The sequence below is a fragment of the Triturus cristatus genome, chromosome 3_1 (genome assembly GCF_964204655.1).
Source record: "Triturus cristatus chromosome 3_1, aTriCri1.1, whole genome shotgun sequence".
In the NCBI taxonomy this organism is placed as follows: domain Eukaryota; kingdom Metazoa; phylum Chordata; class Amphibia; order Caudata; family Salamandridae; genus Triturus; species Triturus cristatus.
Genome location: NC_140583.1, coordinates 527,835,717 through 527,858,142, shown reverse-complemented (window position 1 = coordinate 527,858,142; position 22,426 = coordinate 527,835,717). Strand labels below are relative to the sequence as shown.

At 46.6% G+C, this 22,426-nt stretch overlaps 1 protein-coding gene across 2 annotated transcripts in view; it reads right to left on the bottom strand.

Moving 5' to 3' along the window:
* Window positions 1–22,426, bottom strand: part of TICRR (TOPBP1 interacting checkpoint and replication regulator) — a 586,714-nt gene that overhangs the window by 408,365 nt on the left and 155,923 nt on the right. For both annotated transcript variants that reach the window (XM_085644448.1, XM_085644450.1), the window contains exons 11-12: window positions 14,522–14,601; window positions 810–1,049 (exon numbers count right to left, since the gene is read on the bottom strand). In XM_085644448.1, the coding sequence (XP_085500574.1) occupies window positions 810–1,049; window positions 14,522–14,601 (320 nt within the window). The remainder of the gene's footprint in view (window positions 1–809; window positions 1,050–14,521; window positions 14,602–22,426) is intronic.

The following is a 22,426-nucleotide window of genomic DNA, read 5'->3' as shown; positions in this document are numbered from 1 at the left end:
TTTTTTTTTTAACCTTAATTTCTCAAAAACTATTGGTTTGGTTTACACTAAATCACAAAAAGCACAATCTGCAGATCAAAATCTAGCTGCCTGCCAAATTTGATGTAATTCTGTTCAGTAGTTTTTGCTGTAGCCTATTAAAAATGCATAGGGATTTTGTATTTGGGAACCCCAGTTTTTTCATGACCCCCGCCTAACAGATCACCCTGAAACTTGTGATGCACAAACTAGTAAAAAAGTAGCACCTTTTGGAAAGTTTCGTGGAGATTCATCAAACAGTGCCAAAGTTATTAGCAACAAAAAATCTATTTTCATATGGCACGGCTGACCTAACTATAACTACCTAGTGGTGACTGCCACTAAGTTACATATATTGTAAGCTGAACTAGCAACAGGGTAAAGTGAGCAGAGTTCGGTGGAGATGACCTGCACACATGACCTGCAGTAGAATTCTGAAAATCTGACTATGGTGGCTTCAGAATGAGTGCAGTTCAGAGCATTTCCATCTCACTATGCTAGGGTCAGTTTTAATAATGTGGGCAGCTAATGAACTGAAAGGTTTTTACCTTGTTTCTGTTGCTGATTGCTATTATGATTTGCTAACAACAGTGAACAAATGCTCCATCCAAGATGGCAGGGAATGATTCAAACATTTGAATCATGTAAAGATCTAGTGCTGGAAAACCTATTTCATGCATGGAAGGTTTTATGGCTGAACGAGTTTGAATTTAAAAATAAAATAAACATTTAAAAATACCAGAATAGAGCAATTTAAACAATCTGATTAGTGTTTCACAATGTAGCAATACCTTCTTTTTTTGGCTGATCTGGTGCGCAGCTCTTCAAGTTGATCAGCTTCACTGTTTACTGAAGCAGTGCTAGGCATAGTGGAGGCTGGTGGATGACTTAGTGTGGGAGATGTACTCTCATGATTCAAGGAGTCCTCACCAAAGATATCAGCAGGAAGAGCAGAGGCCAGCTTCTCAGGCATTTGTGTCCCCAGACTGAAGTACAGATTTCCAAGAATCTTTGGTATAGAAGATATGTACCTAGGAGAAGAAATCAGATCTTAAAGATCACCAGATGATTCACATTGCAAAAATATGGTAAACTCAAGATGTGTTACTTTTGAACAACGAACACCTAAGAAATAGTTCCGTTAAATGGAGCGACACTAACACACAAGTGGGCTAAACATACATACTGATTCATGACAGTTAATTATTGAGAGGCCTGTTCTTTGGGCCGTGGGCATCAGTGGTTATGGGACAGTATCTCGGGGGAGCGCCATGGTTTACTGCTAGTGTCACTTGACTCTCAAAGGGTAGAAAAATCTAGTAGTCATGTTTTAATCGAGAATGTGGTGTAGGATGCTGGCTCTGTATATACTATACCAAAGTAAGTATAGTGTGCACTGAGTCCAGTGGATCCCCAAAGGCTTACAAAGGTAAAAGTAGATAATACCTTACTCTCTATTTGTGTTAGTGTGGGTGAGTGGTAACGTTTTTTCAAAGGGTAGTGTTAAGCATTTATAGGTAATTTCCAAGAAGACAGCCAGCTGGAAGTCTTGGAGAGACCACTACCCGTTTAAACAATCCCCTCCTGCCCCCATCTAATGTTACCATAGCCATAGCATGGTCTGTAGTAACACCGTCAGCATTGGTGACTGGATAAGATTTTCCAATCAGGTATTGCTCTGGGGAAACCAGTGTATCTCTCACCATGTTGACACTGGCACCTGTACCCCTCAGGGCTTCTATTCTAGTCCCATCGATCAAGGGGAACTGCAAATGCTTTTTCAAGTTGGGAGGCCACACAGCTAAAGAGGCGAACTCAACTTCCCCTTATGTGACTAAAATAGCTTCAGTGTGAACCCTAATATGCTAGGGGCACACTGTTGATCTCATCTGGTGACTGTCTACACCAGTTCAAACTGGAGGGCGACTAGGGGGCTTCTCGTTAGGGCAATCTCCAGTCAGGTGTCCCAACGTCTTACAGTCATAACACAAAGCCTTTTAGGGATCAAAGTTTTTCCCTTTGTACCTACCAGTGGTCTGGAAGGAGTTCTGGGACTCACCTTCCCAAGCAGGTTAGAAGACTCTCGATTTTTATCTTTGGAGTTTTCACCCCCTTTCCTTTAGGAAGGTTTGGTAACCCCTTTCTTTTTGTCACCCGCGGTGGTTGTTTTTGGTACCCTAGTCTTGGCCCAATGGTCTGACTTCTTTCCTAATTCTTGGGGAGAAATTAGACCTAGGTCTACCAGATGTTGAGGCAACTTTTCATTAGTGCAATTAGTTAAAATGTGCTCCTTCATAAAAGATTATAAAGCCCAGTAAAATCATGCACATGGTATTGGGCTTTCCCCTGCCTGAGTCTGCAACCATAATCCTTTTGGGCCTTAAACCCACTAACCGAAAGGCACTTACCCACAGCGATTCGACTACAGCCCTTCATATACTTGGGGCGGCTACAAAACTTGTATCGCTGTACTGGAAAAGAACGGAACCTCCCCCAATAACTGCTTGGTTCACACGCTTATGGCATCTAATAACCATGGAACTTTTTACAGCACGATTGCAGTCTCGCGACATCCGCTTTACTGCTGTTTGGCGGCCCTTAGTCCAATATTTCTGCAAAATAGAACATGTGCGTTATCTACCCTCCAAGCGCTACGACTTTTTGAAGATGCCATACTCCCGTCGGACCCCAATAGGCTCCTTGCGTAATCATACTAGCCTTGGGCGACGCTTCCCACGGCAAGCCTCAAGATATGCGCTTTCAATACCATGCACCTCGATGCGCATATACCCGTCCGCCTACCTAGCCGCTTTCCTTGCTGTGTCTTTCCTTCTTTCTTTTCTCCCCTCCTCTTCGGACTCGTTTCTGCTCCTTCCCTATTATTTACTTTTGATGGGCCGCGTACCAGTGTTCTCACTATTCTTGTTGTTGCACCAAAAAGGTCCTGCGATTTCGCACATCACTCTCCTATTGTTATACATGCAATGTCACGCGGCCGGCCGACCAAGGGTTGTAGGCGACAAGCTGTGTTTTCACCTGTCTCTTAATGCCTTTATATAATCCCCGAGGGAACTGGATAAAACGCAGCCGGCCCTAAATAGGTTGTAGGCTTAACGCTGTGTCAATTTGGACCTCTGTTATACTTTGTGCGTAGAAAATAAAAACATACTGTTTAAAAAAATAAAATAAAATCATGCACATCATTTCCAGTTAATCGTCAACCCAGGACTGGCTCTGTGTTTTGTGAGCCGCCCTGAAACTAATCCTACATTCCTCAGTTGTGAGCCCAAAGCCCTCAATAAGAATGTTCTTCATGAGGTCATAAGACCTAGCATCTGGCACAATAAGGGTCAGAAGTCTGTCCCTGCAATTTCTAGTGAACAGTTCCTAAAGTAGTGACCCCCATTGTGACTTCTTCCCTTTTCTCAGTTCACAAGCCATCTCAAAGGTGAACTATTTGGTGATGGCATACCCTTCCTCAAATTTGGAAACAATTCCTTTGGGGATTTTGGGATCATAAGATTTCTCTCGGCTTGGCTGCGACCATTGAGGGGAACTAGGCTCACCTCTGCTTTTTCTTTTTCTAGAGCCAGCAGTTTAGTCTCGAGGTCTAATCTTTTGTCCAACCTTGTTAAAAGGTTGGTCTCTTCATTGAGGCTGTCCTCAATGGTCTCAGAAGTACCTGACCCACCTATGTGGGATCTAGGTGCGGAGAGTAGTATTCTTGGAGTCAGGGGCACAGGGACCCTGTCCTCCCCATGAAGTGAGGGGGGGTTGGAAGTTATCCTCATCTCCTCCACTTCCTTCCCCATCTGAGAGGTCTTCACGGCTTTCAAATGAGTGGTCCTTAGCATACCCTGCCAAGAGCTCCTGGAGCTTTTGCTTGGCACGATGGGACCCCATTACAAGGTTTTTGAGTTTGCATAAATGCCTTAACTTTGCCATCTCTAGATGGGAGTAAGGAGTTAGGTTGATTTCCTGAACCATGTTCACTATGGCACTTGGCATTTTTTCACTAATAGCAGGGATCTTTTTAAGTGACCAAAGAAAAATTTCTAAACCCTCTTACCCCTAACAATTATAGTTTTTTTTTCTAAACAAAAATACTAAAGTGACTTAACAAAGGCCCTTACCAGACTTTTAGAAATTTGGAAAAATTGTCAATTCAAAAACTTCATAATTCTAAAGACAATTTAATAGTTCTGTCATGAGATCAGGTGTTGACCAAGTCAGTCCAACAAATGCAAAGTTGGAGATCCCACTGCTGATCCACTGATGTAGGAAGCTGGCTCTATATATACTATACAAAAGTAAGGTATAGTGTGCACAGAGTCCAGTGGATCCCCAAAGGCTTACAGACTTAAAATAAAATTAATACCTTACTCTTTATTTGTGTTAGTGTGAGCGAGCAGTAAGGCTTTATCAGAGGGTAGTGTTGAGTATTTATTGTACACACGTAGTCAAGAAATGGTGTCACACATTCAAAGACTGAACTCAGAACAATTGTTTGAATAAAAAATATTTCTTCAGTTTTATTTTATTTTTCAAACAAAGCAGTACTTGGTACAGGTAAGTAGAATTGTTCTTTTCAAAACAGTTTGTTCAAAATAAGCAAGCTGGATGAAATTTACTTTGTTACAGGTTTGTAAAATATTTAAAGGGAATAGGAATTTGTAATTACTTTGTGATTACTTTTCAGATTACTCTTGAGAGTACTTTTTAGAATACTTTTTCTACTCCATGTGGTATGCCTAGATATCACACTGGGACATTTCTAAGACTAAGGTAAGCAAAGCACAAGTTACTTACCTTCGGTAACGATATATCTGTAAGAAACATTAGTAGTGATAGATTCCCCAGGCGTCAGACTGGATCCGGAAAGTTTGTCGTCAACAGGTGGCGCCGTGCGGCTCCGCGTCCGTCGTTGGCGTCCTGGTCACCAAGATGACATCGCGGCAGCTACTTAAGACACCGCCCTTGCGCGCGGACGTCAGATCTGTACACGACTTTCTGCGCCAGGAACGCAGAGCCATGCAAGATACTGACCACTGGTGCCTTGAAACTAGGGCCAGAAAGGGATGACCTTAACCCTAGAAATCAGTTCGCAGAACGGGGAGGATGGGTGGGGCAGTAAGGAATCTATCACTATGTTTCTTACAGATATATCATTACCGAAGGCAAGTAACTTGTGCATCTGAAAGAAACACGTAGTGATAGATTCCTTACCTTAGAATAGATACCCCAGCAATACCAGCCCCGGTGGTGGGTCTGCGAACCAAGATCACACCAAAAAGTCCTGGAGAATAGAACGGCCAAAGAAGCCGTCTCTCCGGACTTGGCTGTCCAGGCAGTAATGCTTGGTAAACGTGTGCGAGGCCCACGTAGCTCCCTGACAGATGTCATGCAAGGGAACTCCTCATCCCAAAGCAGTAGTGGCTGCCGTCGCCCTGGTAGAATGGGCGCGCAGTCCCACCGGAGGCTCCTTTTTAGCCAAAGAATAACAAGCCTTGATGCACAGAACGACCCACCGAGAGATGGTCCACTTGTGCACGGCCCGACCTTTCTTGAAAACCACATAGCCAACAAAGTGCTGGTCATCCACCCGGAACTGTTGTGTGCAGTTCAGGTAAAATGAGAGCGCACGTTTTGGGTCCAGATGGTGGAGCCTCTCTCTCTTTTGAGGGATGCGGAGGTGGAAAGAAGGAGGGCAAAGTAATGGTCTGCCTGATATGAAAGGCAGTGACACCCTTTGGCAGAAAAGATGGACGAGTCCTTAGAACCACTTTGTCCGGATGGACAGGGAGAAAAGGAGGTTTAGAAGAAAGAGCCTGGAGCTCACTCACTCTTCTGGCAGAGGTGATGGCCACCAGGAAAGCTGTCTTTAAAGTGAGAAGACGAAGATGACAGTTGTGAAGGGGCTCAAAGGGAGCACACATCAGATATGTCCGAACCAGGTTCATGTCCCACTGAGGCATTATGAAACGAACAGGAGGGAAAAGATGAGTAATGCCTTTTAAGAATCTATTTACAACAGGGACAACAGGGGACTTGAAAAGGGAAGGCTGATCTGGAAGCCGTAAAAAGGCTGAAATGGCCGAGAGATAGCCTTTGATAGTGCCCAGAGCAGAGCCCTGCTGGGCCAAAGAAAGGAGGAATAGAAGGACCTCTGAAAGAGGGGCAGAAAGAGGAATCCAAAGGCTTTGCTGTGCACCATGCCATAAACTTATTCCACCTGCAGGCGTATACCGTCTTAGTGGAGGGACGCCTGGCTGCCAAGATTACATCACAAACTTCAGGAGGCAGGTCAAAAGAAGTCAACTGCCGCCACTCAACCTCCACGCAAGGAGGTGGAGACTGGACAGGTTCGGATGGAGGACTGCCCCCTGTTGCTGCGACAGACTATCCTCCCGAAGAGGCAGTCGGATCAGGGGATCGATAGCAATGCTGAGTAGCTGGGGATACCATACTCTTCGAGCCCAGTACGGAGCCACAAGAATGACTTGGGCCCGGTCGCGCTTGATCTTCTTCAGCAATCTGGGTAGAAGAGGTATATGCGGAAAGGCGTATAGTATACCGCAACTCCACTCGCGACAAAAAGCGTCGCCTAGCGAGTGCCGGCTTGGAAAGTCCAACGCGCAAAAATGCTGACATTGCGCGTTCTCTTCGGTGACAAATAGATCTAACCAAGCCTCTCCCCACTGCTGAAAGAGACCTTGCGCCATGTCCCAGTTTAGACGCCATTCGTGATCCATCATACACCTGCGGCTGAGCTCGTCCGCCCTGGCGTTCAAAGAACCTGCCAGGTGTTGAACCACCAGGGAAAAACGCCCTGATGTTCCAGCCATGTCCAGAGGCGCAGAGCCTCTTGACATAGGGTCCACGACCCCACCCCGCCCTGTTTGTTGCAGTACCACATGGCGGTGGTGTTATCTGTGAACACCTGCACTACTCTCCCTCTGACAGAGGGAAGGAATGCCTTTAACGCAAGTTGAATCGCCCGAAGCTCCAGTAGGTTGATATGGAGCCGGGACTCCACCGGAGACCAGAGTCCTCTGATCTCCGCCTCTCCCATGTGGCCGCCCCATCCCAGAAGGGACACGTCCGTCACAACTGAGTGTTCCGGTTGGGGAAGGGAGAGGGATCTGCCATTGACCCAATCGTGATTCGTGAGCCACCACTGTAATTGTCGTGCAGTGCCCTCCGAGATCTGGACGTGATCGGACAGGTTGCCCTGATGCTGGGCCCACAGGAACTTCAGGTACTACTGCAGAGGCCGCATATGCCATCTGGCATGATCCACTAACAGGATGCAGGAGACCATCAGGCCCAGTAGCCGGAGGGTCCTCCTGACCGAAACCCGGGATAGAGGCTGGATGGGACGCAGACCCTTGCATTCTTGGGGACCAGAAAGTAGTGGGAATAACATTCTGCCGACCACTGGCGTTTGATGGGCCTGAAAGATCGGACTAGGAAGGCTTTGCAGTGGATGCTGCGTGGGTGGAGGTGGACTGACTCGCCCGCTGGACCCCAGAACCGCCTCGACGGTTCCCACATCCACGGCCGCGCTGAGGATGTTGCTGCGCAGGCCTGTGGCTCTGGAACAAACGTGTTGGGGCACCCCTTCCGTGGCCACGAAAGGAGCGAAAAGCGGAAGGCAGAGGAGGGCGAGTGGCCGACAGGCCCAAGGACTTGACCGTAGCCCATGAGTCCTTAAAGCGCTCCAACGAACTATCCGCTTTATTGCCAAAAAGACGAATGCCCATCAAAGTGTTCTGGACATCCCCTGAGAAGCCAGTTGTCGTCAGCCAGGCATGGCGCTGAAGCGCCACCATCGTGGAAAGCGCCCTACCCAGCGAGTCGGCGGTATCAAACCCACAATGAATAGTGAACTTAGCTGTGTCTCTCCCAGCTTCTATAGCTTGGGAGAGTACTGTCCGTGCCTCCTCCGGACAGTAGGGCAGCAACCGTATCCCACACAGAGTGGGAATAATGGCCCAAAAGACATGCGGTGTTGACCGACCGCAGCCCTAAGCTGGCAGATGAAAACAGCTTCTTGCCAAGCTGCTCCAGCTTCTTGGACTCCCTATTCGGAGGTGCGGAAGGGAACGCGCTCTGGGAAGCAGAGGCTTGGACCACCAAGCTCTCGGGAGTGGGGTGTTGGGAGAGAAAGGGGGGTCGCCTGGAGATGGTGTCGGGCCACGTTCATGTCCACAGGAGCCCCTGTGTTGGGCCTGGACCATGTGCCCAAAAGAACCTCTGAAAGTGCGTCATTAAAAGGCAGCAATGGCTTCGAAGAGATTGCCGCCGGCTGAAGCTCTTCTGTCAGGAGGTTAGTCCTGACGGCCACTGTAGGGAGTTCAAGGTGGAGGGCCTCGGCTGCCCTACGCAACACCACTTTGTAACTGGCTACCTCCTCCGTAGCCACGGTAGGAGGAGACAGCATGCCAAGGTGAGGTGAGGTGTCAAGACCACTGGCATCCCCCAAAGTCTCTGCCCAGTCCGGATCATAATCACACTGTTGTGTGAGAGGGTCCTCACACCCCTCCCAGTCCTCCCCTTCCTCCGAAGTCTGTGAAACAGGCTGAAAATAAGGAGGACAGACATAAGGGTAAAGAGAGCCCCATCGGCGTCGGAATCAGCGTAGAGCGACGCCGATCCGACACCGTGTCCGGTTCAGGGCTGAAACTGGGGTCGACGTCGGCAGTGGCACCAGACGACGTCGGAGGTGGTGCCGGAGGAGGTGTCGACACCAGTGGAGGTGTTATGAGGTCAACCGGTGTCACCCAGGATCAGAGCCCGGATCCAGGGGGGTCCTGTGGCGCCGAAGCCGTCGGCGACGCTGGGGCCAGAGCCGCCGGCAATAAAAAAAAAGGGCAGGACTGCCAGTCGGGCCCGCGGGGCCCGTAGGTGCCCCGGCGGGCCAAGACTGGCCCAAAGAGTCAGGCCATGGCAGCAAGAAACTCTTGCACCTGAGCAGGCGTCGTCGACGGACCCGGAAAGGGCGGGTAGACAGCGACGTCGCAGGCTCCACCGGAGCCACGGGGTGGCACCACCCTCAGCCGCGTTGCGTGACGGGCAATGGGAAGTCGAGGAGCGACGACGCTTCTTAGACTTCTTTTTGGAATGCTTCGACTTACCTGACCCAGAGTGCGAAGACTTGGATCCAGAGGAACGATGGCGACTACTCCGCGACCGGTCCCTCGACCTCCCACGGGATCGGGACCTTGAGCGTCGCGTAGCCGACTGCCGGACTTCCAGCAACTTTCGGGACCGCTCCCGCAATGTCTTTGGCGTCATGTCCCGGCAGTCGGGGTACGACTTGGAGTCGTGGTCGCGCCCCAAGCAGTAGATACACACACGGTGTGGGTCCATCACCGACATCATGCGGTGACAGTCTTCACAGTTCTTAAAGCCGGGCATCCCTATGACACCAGGAGTCGATCGACTCGAAAAAAGTGAGACAAAAGGCCTCGAAAAAAACTCAGTGTAAAAGAGACTGGGGGTACTTGCTCTTCCCGGATCTACGCTTGCTGGTGCGGAAAAAGAAAGAACTGACATCAGCGCACTAGGGTTGCGTCTAAGTACCTGCCGCAATGTCATCTTGGCGACCACAACGCCAACGACGGAGGCAGAGCTGCACGACACCAACTTCCGATGCGCAGGGGTACTGCTGACGAAAAACTTTCCGGATCCAGTCGGACGCCTGGGGGTAATTCTAAAGTAAGGAATCTATCACTACGTGTTGCTTTCAGATACAGTTTTTCATTAAAACAGAGTTGCTAAGGTCTCCAAACAAACACAACTCAACACTTAGAACTTTTTCAGAGGAAAACAGTCAATTCAATACAATGGAGAATTTGATTATCGGTTTGCAAGTAAGCACTTGGTTTTTAGGGATGAGTTTCTGGGGTTAGGACAAGGGTCCCCCCAGGGCCAAGGATGCACCCTCAGGAGCACTAGGTCGGCCGGGTGCACAGTGCGGAGGCCCTAAGTTGGCCTACAGGGGTAGGTGGCCGTCTGTTGGTGGCCGCTCTCTGGCAAGCCAAGGGGTTGAGGGAGCAAAGCTCCTGGGGTTAACCTCAGGGCAAAGGTGCACCCACAGCGGCACAGGGGCAGTCAGGTGCAGGGTGCGGATTTGGAATCGGGTCCCCTGTTGGTTTCAATGAGAGAATCCCAGTCGGAACAATCACTGTATGTTCGGGCAGGGAGGCTTCCTGGAGGCGACCTCCGGTTGGAGAGGTAAGATGGGATACAGGGGTTTGCCTGGACACTGTCAGTTGGGCAACCCAAGACCGTGGGGCATCAAGTGCAGGGTTGTCTTTAGGTGTTGGATTTCCTTTATCAGCTCTGGTCGCGGTGTGGGGGAACCTTCCAGACAGAGACTGCAGGCATCGTCAGGAGGCTTGAAGTAGGTCAGGGATCACCAGATCCCAGGTCAGGTTCGCTGGGGGGGGGGGGGGAAAAGGGGGGGGGGGGGGGGAACCTCCTCGTGGTGTTGGGCTACTCAAATTCTGGCCATAGGCATCTGGTGCAGACTCGCTGATTCAGCCGGAGCCAGAGTCTGATTCTTGAGCAAGTCCGGTGTTCAAGGAGACAGTCTTTGTAGGGAAGGCAGAGCCCTCTGGGTTCTGGGGGGCTGCTGGACACGCCGGGATTCCGCTGGAGCAGTTCGAGGTCTGGGGCCAAGATGGATTGTGTCCTCCACTTCTTTCTTCAGCACGGCTCTTCGGTCCTTCTTATTGCTTGTCTGATGAGGCAACGTTCAGGGTTGCCCCTAAATACTAAATTTAGGGGCGTTTCAGGTGCGTATAATTTGGGACCAATGGGTCCTTTCCTTGGGGTGGGTACAACACCTATTATGCCACCCGGCACTGGGCGGGGGGCATAAGCCTCTCTCTAGTTGGCTGGGTCCCCCATCTTCAAGATGGCTGGGACAGAGTTGAGTTTCGCCTCACCTCCTCCACGGAGGGTCAGAGTTGGCAAAGGTGGGCACACCTCTCCTCCTATCTTGGTTTTCCCGCCGATTCTCCTTCGCAATATGGGGCTTAGAACCAGTGGGGGCCCGTTGCTGGGAGAAGCAAATGGCTGGGTCAGCTCACAAGGGCGGCAAGCCTTTGAAGATTCCCCTGCCCATGAGGACCCTGCCCATCCTGGGGGAGAAGACTTGAAACCTCTGCCCAGGGTGTGCTTTGCTTCAGGACCCCGAGAGTGGGAGGCTCTCCACCCAGGGGTCCAGAAACAAGTCTGGGGGTGGCAGCTGGCGAGCAGACACTCAGCCAGGGCACTAGAGTTAGGTAGTTTTTCTGTGGGGCATCTTTAAGATACCCTCTGAGTGCATTTAGCATTAAATCCCACACTGGCATCAGTGTGGGTCTAATGAGCTAAGAAGTTTGATACCAAACCTCCCAGAATTCAGTAAAGCCATTATAGTGCTGTGGAGTTCGTAATGACAAACTCCCAGACCATATACTCTTTATGGATTTACTGCACTTACTGAGTCTAAGAATAGACTTAGACACTGTAGGGGTACAAGTCTCATTCACCTGCACCCTCACCAGTGGTATACTGCACCCAGCAAGAGGGGTGCCTTACCCATACCATAGGCAGTGGCTTGAAGGCATGGCAAACAGGTATGTCTGCCATGTTGACTCTTCACTTTTCTCTGCACCAAAACACGCAGCCTGCAAAGGCTGAGGGTGTGTGTGTATTAAGGTACAGGACCTCTAAGGGTGGCACAATAGGTGCTGCAGTCCTTTAAGGCCTCCCCTGGTCACAGTGTCCTTAGTACCATTTACAAGGGACTTACATGTGGCCAAAGAGATGCCTATTGGGGGTGAAAAACTACAGTTTTAGGGAAAGAACACAGGCCCTGGGTACCTGATTTGAAGGAGCCCAGGGCACATTTAGTATAAGAGCATCAATCATCAGGCAAAAAGTGGGGGAGTAACCATGAAAAAAGGGGCACTTTCCTACAAGTGATACTGGCAACACAAACTCAAAGCCCAGGGAGACCCATTATTTCTGAAAGGTTAAGGTACTTATTTTACCTTAATGTTACATGGGCATCTATTAAAATATATTTTTCTCCAGTTAATGGATGTATGGGTGTAGACATTTTATCAAATTTGCCGTGATATATTTAGACTCTGCTATATGTTCCCAACTACCCCAGGTGCAAAGGTAGAGAACTCAGTTGGTTTGAGCCGGGCGACAGAGTTGCCAGTACTTGTGATCCTGGTTCTACATCATAGGAATCTTATTTGAAATCATAAACTACCATCCACTCTGCACTCAAAAGACAGGGCATGCTGAAGCTATTGCATGTGGCATGGGACTACTTTGCACCAAAATCTTTTTTTTTATTTTTAGATGTACTAATTTTTTATCACATGCCTTATGCCAGGTCTACCAGGGTCAGTAAGTCTTAGGGTTTCGGCAAAATAGAATTTTGGATATTAGGATTTGAGGCCCATAGTTAAAATCGTAAAAAGTAACACTACAAGTCAGAGAATATAAAGTGTCATGTAGAAACCTAGGATGGGCTGAAGCAATCATATGGCAGGGGCTACTTGGCAACTAAGCCTACTTTTGTTAGTCCTATCTCGCGTTCCAAATAGCTTTTTAATTCAGCGTCCTCTCATACCACAAATAATTCCTTGCTGCTTTCTTGATAAACTGGCATTAGTTCCAAAAGACAGCTATTGTATTGCAACTTTATCTGCAATGAGCTCCCCAGCCTGCGAGGTATACATCAGTCTGAGATAGATAGTCCTTGTGAATTAGAACTCACCCATGAGATTTTTCAGACAGTACAATCATGAAAGAGATTGTGGTGCTGCTTGGAACAGAGTGGGCCTGTCCTCCCAGTTGCTTTAGTTTTGACTTCTGTGATTTTCAATAACTGCTGAAGTGGTCTCATTTGAGTCAAGCTATCAGCACAGTGAAAATGCAGACCACAACTGAGTTCAGCAGAGATCAATCAACGCACTCTGACTGTATTGTCTGCAGACAATTAATGTTGAAAAGACAATCTCCAACTAAAACACTATTTTTGGGGTCTACTTTTGTTCCCAGGCCAGGCCGTCAAGAGCTAAAACAAGTGTTGACTTTGGGCTGTTTATCTAAACCTCTAGCTCCTTAAGAAGAGAGAAAGTTGTCTAAAAGTCTTGTTTGGCAAGACTGACCTGTTATTAGCCAATTGTCTTGAAAAAGGCATATGAAAATTGTTTTCGTACATAGGCACAATGCAATCTCTGCCATGGAGAGTTGATTTCAATACAAATGCAGAAATTCGTATTGGTAGTAGACTTCTTACAACTAAACAAAGACATATTTGTATTTAGTAGCAATCTCTAAGTAGAAATCTTGCAGATCAAGGAACATATGATCCCTCACTTGTAACCTAAGAAAAGATGTTGCAGCGCCATCATCCGAAATGTCTTGTTTTTTGTCTATTTAATAACACATTTCTGATCCAAAGCGAGTCTAAACTCTTGTTTTGAATAATTCTTTCAAATCTGAATATATCTTATGTAGATACCTTGGATTTTGTGTTTTCATAATATTGGTTTCTTTTGCCTAATTTGTCAGAAGGTTATCTGGTTCTACTTTCTTGATTTAGTAGGCTCCTTTAGCTGTTATGCAGGCAGGGGTGTTTCACAGCCTAAACTATGGTGATTTTGCATATTATTTAGAATCCATCTATCTCTTGATATGTTTTGCATTCTTTTCAGCATAATGGCAATACTTTCCACCGCAGGCGTGATTTACAGAGGAGGATAATTAGAAGATATCCTGGATTTCCGGATCAAGACAATGAATGCAATCTCTCATAATATTGCCATTGTTGTGGTTGTTTATATGGCCAATGAGAGTTTGAGCCCTCTGCTGCTGGTGGTATCTCTCAGTATGAGAATTGAATTCTATCTTGTAGAAATTATTTTTCTCTTCTACGCCTACTGCTGTCAGAAAGGAATAAAAGGGAAAAAGAAGCAGAAGGGTTGCCTCTTCTAATACCGTTTTATTCAATATCATGACATGAATTCCCTGCTTTACGGAATATTTCAGTGCATGTGTGCCTATGAAATGTGCAATGATGAAAACGTTTTCACAGCCAACAAACCAATTTCTATTTTGGTCACGGAGCTCTTCTTGTGCAGCAGACAACCTACATCAACGGGATGGTTAAATCAAAAGGTTTCAACTGGCAAGTGCTCCTTTATTCTTATTTTGAAACACTACCCAAAAATCTATTATCTATGTTATTGCTTACTTTATATTGACTTGGGTCTAGGAGAGGCAGTTTTGTCTGCCTGAAGCTACATGCCAATAGACGTCACGATGCAAGTGATCTCTGCTAACCATCTCACCTTGCCTCAAAGACAAGAAAACCGCACAAGGACCATATAAATGTCCAAAAATAGGTCTATCCATATCCAAAATAGGTTGGTCAAGAATGCTCTACTGGCTTTTGAGAAGAGCGCACTCTTCTAGTCATACTTACAAATCAAGCACTTCTTCAAGAAATGTTGTAAGATAGGCAGGATCTTCAGTCAAAGACAAAATACGAAGCATATCAGTCATCTATAGCAAAAAGTAAAAAGAACAAGTTCGCTTTACCAAAGTAACTTTTATTTTTCAAACTTTGTATATATTTAAAGCAAAGCATTCTTAATCACTAGTTAAATTATTTACACTTTTTTTTGTAAAAGAAAACATTCAAAGTGGCAACCTAATTAATCCATATGAAAAAGTTAGTTACCTGCAGTAACTAACCTTCTGATGGATACTCTATCAAACTGCAGATTACTCATCTACAGAACACTCCCAGGCACTGGAAAACTTCATAGCTTTTTAGTTGCTGGTCGAGGGCAGCAGCTTTATCAAGGCCATAAAGCGCCCACCCTGGTGCACCGACATCAGTTTCCATCCGTTTTTTCCGAGGCGATAAAACAGATTCATATCTATCTAGTATTAGAGTACCAAAAGATATAAATTTAGGATCGTATTAACTTTCCCTATAACTAACTAAAAAAATGGGGAGACTGGCAGTTCGGTGAGAAATCAACAGGTACAGTATCCACCAGTAAATTACCGCAAGTAACTTTTTCTTCTGATTGATACTTCTTCTTGAAGATTGCAGGAGGGGGGGTTGATGTATAGCTAGACGAGGAAATCTTGCAGAACGGACCTGGCACAGCATAGTCCCTGTGTTACTCAAAGTCCAGGCAGTAGTGCTTGGCGAAGGTATGCAAGGAAGCAGACATTGCTGCCTTGCAGATTTCTAAAATAGGAACACATGAAAGTGTGATGGACTGACCAAGATGAAATGGCTCACCACCTTAGAGGAGAGAAGCAGCCCTGGTTCGCAACACCAACTCATCAAGATAGAGGTGAAGGGAGGTCAGCAGCTAAGGGCTTGCAGTCTACTAACCCTTCTAGCAGATGTGATAGAACCAGATACAAGTCCCACTGAGAAACCACAAAAGGAGTTGGAGGATACATTTTTGTCAAACCTTTGAGAAAATACATAACAATAGGAGACATAAAAATGGAGAGCTGGTCGGACAGAAACAGGAATGCACAGTGCCTATGCCGTAACCCCTTTGAGCAAGCAAATGCCCGTATTTCAGAACCAGCAGCAACTTGGTCTGCAAGGAGTCCACACCAGGCATCAAAGTTGCCCCCTTTGCCGGAGAAGGCAGACTTGTGGAGGGGCAATGGGCTAAAAAGATTAGGTCTACCAACTCCAGTGTAGTCCACACTCAAACCCCAATCCCAAGCATGTAGGTAGAGGTCTTGGAGATTAGGGTGCAGGCCCCTTCCTCCTGACTGGGAGAGAAGGCCTGGCCTGAACAGAAGGTAAAGCAGGGGGCATGTGAAAGTGAGCAGAAGGTCCGCATAACACACCCTTCTTGGCCAATCCGAGCTGCTGACAATGACTTGGACCCATTCTTATTGAAGCTTCCAAAGAAATCAAGGTATCTAATGCATGGCGGAGACATGCATATTGCAGCTGGGTGATCCACCTCAGCTGAAAAGCTTCCCTCAAGACTCCCCTCAACTATTGGGGGGCAAAGAACTGCTGGCACTGAGCATTTTCAAAGGAGATGAGGAGGTCCAGCTGAGGCGTACCCAACTGGGCGAAGATGACCTGGTCTACCCGTGGGAGAAGACGCCACTCAGAATCAGTAAGATAACCCCAGCTCAGGCTGTCGGCTCTGACATTCAGAGACTGTTAGGTGATTGGCGGTAAAGCCAAATCCCTAGGCGGTGTGCTCAAGAATACAGTCTCAATGCTTTCAAGGAAAGGCGATGAGACCTACTCCTCCTTTCTTGTCGACTTAGCACATCACGGTCATGTTGTCCGTCAAGAATCAGACAGACCAGCCTTAGATGAAGGGGAGGAATGGACACAGTTACAGCAGGCTGATGTGAAGAAGCTGCTCTTCTAGAGACTAGAAGACTCTGATCTCCTTTGCCTATCACTACCTTAGTCAAAGTTGGAGGGGGAGTGAAGGACATTCCGCAGCTCAGGTTCCCCTTGTTCTCCCACCAAGCCACAGCCCTGGGGAGGAGGACAATGGTAATAACAAGTCTTACCCGTACTTGAGCCACTGCCTATGGAGGAACCACTGCAGGGCTAACGTGCATGAACGATTAGAAGAAAGCAGGAAGCCAGCCGACCTAGGAATCTGAGGAAAGTCAGGACTGGGACTCTTGTGCCTTGGTGAAAGACAGGGACGTTCACCATACTGTGATTCTGGGCAAATGTAATCTCACTGTGCCGAACAAAAATGAATGCGTCAGTCTGTAACGCAACTGGTACTCATGTAAAAGGCTCTGATATCTTCGGGTTGAGATCCAGCTCTAAACCACCTCCCCCACCCCACCCCTCACCCAGCACAAAAACAAGCAATTTATTTTATAAATACAAAGGATGAGACCATTTCCTGGATGTTGCTTTTTTACTCAGAGGTTGAGGAGAGGTAAAGGGTGGTGTCCAGTATTCCAGTACGGATCCTATGAACAGAAGCAGTTGGGAAGGTCACAGGGGAGGATTGGGCTTGTTGAATAAAAATCCCAGGTCATACAGCAGAGATGCGGTCGATTGCAGATGACGCGACGCCAGCTCAGGCGAACCTGATTTGATTAATCAATAGTCCAGATACATGAAAATGGGGATGCACGACCTTCACAACCACTGCCATAACCTTTGTGAAACTCAAGGTGCCATTGTTAGGCCGAAGGAAGTACTGCAAACTGATAGTGCATAGAAACCACCAACAATTACAAGCACTTCTGCTGTGACCACAGAATAGAGATCTGGAAATACGCATTTTGCAGGTCAAGCGACACCATACAGTATACAAGCTACAGTAAAAGTTGAGCTAAGGTCAGCATCTTGAACTTTTCCTTTCTGAAGGAGTTCAGGTCCCTTAGGTACAATACAAGACAAAGACCGCCATCCTTCTTGGGCATGAGGAAGTAACTGGCGTAACATCCTTGGCCCTCCTCCTGCTCTGGCACTAACACCACTTCTCCTTTCAAGAGAAAAGCTGTAACCTCCTGCTGTAGTATGGATAGGGGGTCTCAAAGGGGAGAAGGATGGGGACTGGAGCCTGAAGAAAGGGAAGGGTGTACCACTTTTCTATGATTTGGAGGACCATGTGGTCCGAAGTAATCGTCTTAAAGGCCGGCGGAAAATGAAACACCTGCTCTCCCACAAGCTCTTCGGAAGCTGGCGGAAGCAAATTAGACCTGTTTCCTGGCAGTGAGGAAGAAGAGGAGGAAACAGAAAAGGAAGATGGCAAGGAGGATCTGCGACACTTATCCTGGCTTATACCCTGTATTGTTTGATGTGGGGATTAGGCTGTTGTGGGAGTTGAAGCTGCAATTGTCTGGGACAAAAGGAAGACCCTCTTTAGAAGCTGAGAAAGCGATTTAACTGATGGTAATCTCTGTTCAGAGGTGGGAGATGCAAACCAAGGGAGCATGTGGTGGTCTTGCTGGTTTGAAAACGGACTTAGATGGAGGAAGCCTTTTTATTAAGAAGAGGCACCCCATCAAAAAGAAGTTCCATAAGGGCGCTCTGGACAAATCCGCAGAGAAGTTGAATATGTGGATCCAAGCATGCCTCTGGATGGTTATGGAGGTACCCATGGCACGTATCAAGGCCCGATTTGATAATATGGTGGGAGGCATTGTGACCATCTAAACTGAGAGCCTGGAAATGGTCCTTAATGTCATCCAAACATGTTCCATATGGCACAATTTTATCTGGCTAGAGGGCTACTCATGTTAAGGGACTTCAGGGTCATACAGTCGATGGAAAAAGCTCTTTGCCCCAATCCTCAAGACGTTTTAATTCCGTATCACAGGGAGATGTTGGAAAAGGGCCTATGGATTGGCTCTCGGAACACAAAGGCTCTGCATTGATGGATGGGCTGAAAGGTACACTGAGTTACCTGGAGCTGGGCGACAGAGGCGACCTACTGTTATGTAGTTTCTACTAATTTGTAGGATCTGTGAGTTTGTTGGACAACAAACTATGGGCATGGTGCCTAGACTAATTCCGGACACTCCTGCAGGATTTGATGGCCTACAGACCAGCTAGCTCACAGTGCCACCATAAAACCCCCTAACCTTATCAGAGAGCGAATGGTTTCCGGCAACCACTGAACAGGACAATCCTTATCCCCCAGGGATCATGGAAACAGTACAGAACCTTTCACTCAGTCACTCGTGCTCACTTATTCTCAGAGAAGTATACAGTGGGACGTTTTTTAATAAGTTTATTGAACCTATATTATTTTATAAAATACATGTGCTGCAATGATTAATAGCAGAACAGAAGCAGATAAAAGTGATTACAAGCACCAAAAGCATAAAAAGTAGATATAGTTTCATCATGGTGCTAAAACAGTGTATATATGCAGGCATATAAAAGAAAGCAGTAATTGGGCATAGTCTTACTATCAAACCCTTCTCTTAGTGCACCTAGAGTGTGTGTAGTTGTGGAGCCAAGAATCCCCCAAGGGACAATCCAACCCCATTACCTGATGGGTGACAATGAAGGACCCCGTTTTGGTCAACAATGGACACACCTCCGGAGTGTCAGACCACTGTGCGGTGAATTCTCAGCATGCAGGGACAAGCAGTGTCAGCTGAAGTGCCTTCATCACTAATCTATCCGGATGCTTATCTTTTATAATACAAAGCAGCATTACGATTTACATATAGATTAGTAAATGATATGTAGATAGCCCTGTCGCCCTGTGGATGAAGACAGAGATGACATTTGTACATAGTGCAAAAAGAGCCCTTGTACATGATGTTCAGGGCATTGTGATAATGTTGTGTGAAGGTACATGTGTAAACAAGTTTAGTTTCAGAGGAACTAATCCAATATTTTCACGCACACAAACCTGTGCAAAAGTTCACGGCTGAAATGTTATTGTGAGGACAGTGTGAGAAAGTAGTTGCCTCGCCACATGGGCCTAACTCTGGAATATAGCACTACAAGACAGTTGACTGCAGGGGTGGAAGAGGGTTTCTCCCATGCTGTCATAGTGTGCTTTAAAATATACTTGTTAAAGGGTAGGAGGTGTTATAATGTTGCAGCAAAAAGGACCTCAGACAGAATATTTGTTTTGGTGTCTGTGGTGAGAAATTGAAGATCTATGAACTCTGCCGCCTTTATCATTACGTTATGCACAGAGACTACTTCAGGCGTTGGTGGATTGGTGGGGAAGTGAGATGAGTCTATGCCACTGGAGGAGGACAGTCCCCAGATGATGGGCATCCCTATGGGATTTGACCTGAGGGGCAACGTTGGAGTGTGGCATCCGTGCACCGCATTTGGCACTGGAGGCAGAGGTGGACGTGGTGCCGTCCACAGTGTCAACTGCTGAGTACCTGAATGCTTGTTCAAAACAGTGTGGCCTGGGCACAGAATCTCTCGGAACGGCCCTGAAGGGCCTCTAATGCAAGGGCATGAACACTGGAAATCGGTAAGAGGCTGCCCGCATAGAGACCTTTCGAAAAAACAGAATACATGGTGTTAAGGAATGCCGCTGGGTCCTGCCCATGGATTAGAAACTCGGGAAAGCTCGGCGGCACAGGCAAAACCTCAAGCGGTAAAAGTAACAGAGCTGAGGGCTCCAGACAGTTAGAAGGTCAATCCGGAGCATAGTCCAGTGGCAGAAGAGGACTGCACAGAGGTGGATCCTCTAGAGTAAGGTCAACTAACTCAGGCCCTGAAGACAAAGGTCATGTGGGAGAGCACAAAGACACTTACCTTTCAAGTGTTTCTTCGACTTCCTAAGCTGCTTCTTTTTCTTGCCTGCTGAAGAGGAGGATCGACTCCTAGGCGATGCATTGACTGTTTGTGGCGTCAATGGTCTTCTCTGCCCATGACCAGGAAGACCTTAGCCTTCCACTCTTTTATGGCCTTTGGGTGCATGATGAGGCAAGAAGAAAAGGCCTCGAAGTCTGGTCTCACCCCAGGCGCGAAAGACAAGCTGCATAGGGGGACATAATGGACATCTGTCCCTCACAATCCCTAGGTGGTTTGATTCTTAATTTCTTGGAAGGAGACCTGGTACTGCTTCAAAAGAATGTTGTGTGAGTAAACTTTTCAGAGAGAACAAATTCAAGTCGAAGGCGTGGAAAATAGGGAACCGACGTCGCTGCACCGGGGCTGGCGTTTTATGGCCTTTGTGACATTGCCTGACATTACTTCCTGTGTCTAAGAGGCCAACACCCTCTACAAGTGACTTGAGAGCATTGGAGCTTTCTTGATCTAGTCGGACCTCCTGGTTTGTTCTACAGGTACGGAATCTGCAGATACAAGTATCCATGAGAATGCTTAGTATCCTCAACAGAAGGATTGTTGAAACAAATCTTTTGTTCTATATATTACATATTCATGCTCAAAGCAATCACAGATTAATAATGTATTTGTATTTTTATATAGAGCGAACATTATCCAAAGATGCCAGAGCGCTTTACAGTAGACATAAGTCGTTTCATGCATAGTTAGAGGGTTCATGAATTTCCAAATATTCTCCACGATAGTTACATAAGCTCTCGAAGTACAAATGGCAGATTATAGAAAAAAGGAAACAAGTTATACAACAGGTATATACAGCAGTGAAACATATGTAAGCACCTGATGATGAAGTGGAGGTAGTTCTGTGCCAAGACGTGAGTAAATATGCTCTGAATGGAGAGGATGAGCAACAAGGGCTTAACAAACATATTGCTTTCAATTCTGTTTAGTAGGTGAGTGAAATGTTCTCAAAGGAGGATATTGGCTGCAATGTCATAGTTAAAGTATTGTTGAAAAGAGGAGGGCTTTCAGTTCCGTTCTGAAGGTCACCATCAAGATGGTAGTGCTGCTCCAGTAGGATTATGCCAGAGGTAGTTCCTTTTTAAAGGTCAGCGGTACTAGCATCAATACTTTGGCTATTTGCGATGGCCTTGAACCTACTGAAAGCTTAAGTTTATCTGCTAGGTAACTGGGAATGGCTGTGTGTAGGGCCTTCTGAATGATGCAAGCAGTCTTGTATACAGCCCTGGGTTTCAATGGCAAGTCAGCAGAGAGATACCAGAAAAGGTGTGATGTAGTTATTCTTTTTGGCCCCGCAGACTAAGCGTGCTGCACAAAGTAGGATCAATTCCAGGTGGGGTGAAATGGGTTTTGCTGTTTACTACAACAACAAAAACGGATTTACCAGAGATCAGTGAGAGATAAAAAAAAATTCAAGACTTGAACGAATTAATGCATCAATAATTTGTTATATAGGAACTGATGAAACACAGGTTACTATATATATATTTTTTCAGACAGATCATTTCTGATTAGAGACCCCGTTAGAGACTTAAACTTAAAAAAAAGGATACTTAATAAGACATGAGTGAGCCAACTCACCCATTGTAACTCGACGTCTGAATTGACCAATAAAACATGAAGCTCTATTGAATTGGTTATATACTAAAGAAGCAGATGCAATTCTGTTACAAGAGAAGCATCTCTTGCTCAGACTAAAATACAGATACTTCCCAGTTCAATTCCTTTGAAACGCCCTGACTAAAATGAAAGGGGGTGCCAGTACAAGTACAATTTACGTACAGCGATAAAGAGGAAAGACTAGTGGGGATACACAGAATTGTATTCTGCAGACCATATAGTATACTTTCAGTGTATGGTTCTAACGACAACAAGGAGCCTGTTTATTCTTGGCTCTGTCCTTATATAGCACAATAAATGACAGATTAATTACTGGTTGGGAGAGATTTCAATCATGCACCAGAACCAGTTGTGGACAGATCGGGCCAGAAATAGCAGCATTTGGTGGCCCACAGTTGTTTTCTAATGAGATCAAGTACCAGCCCTTAACATATC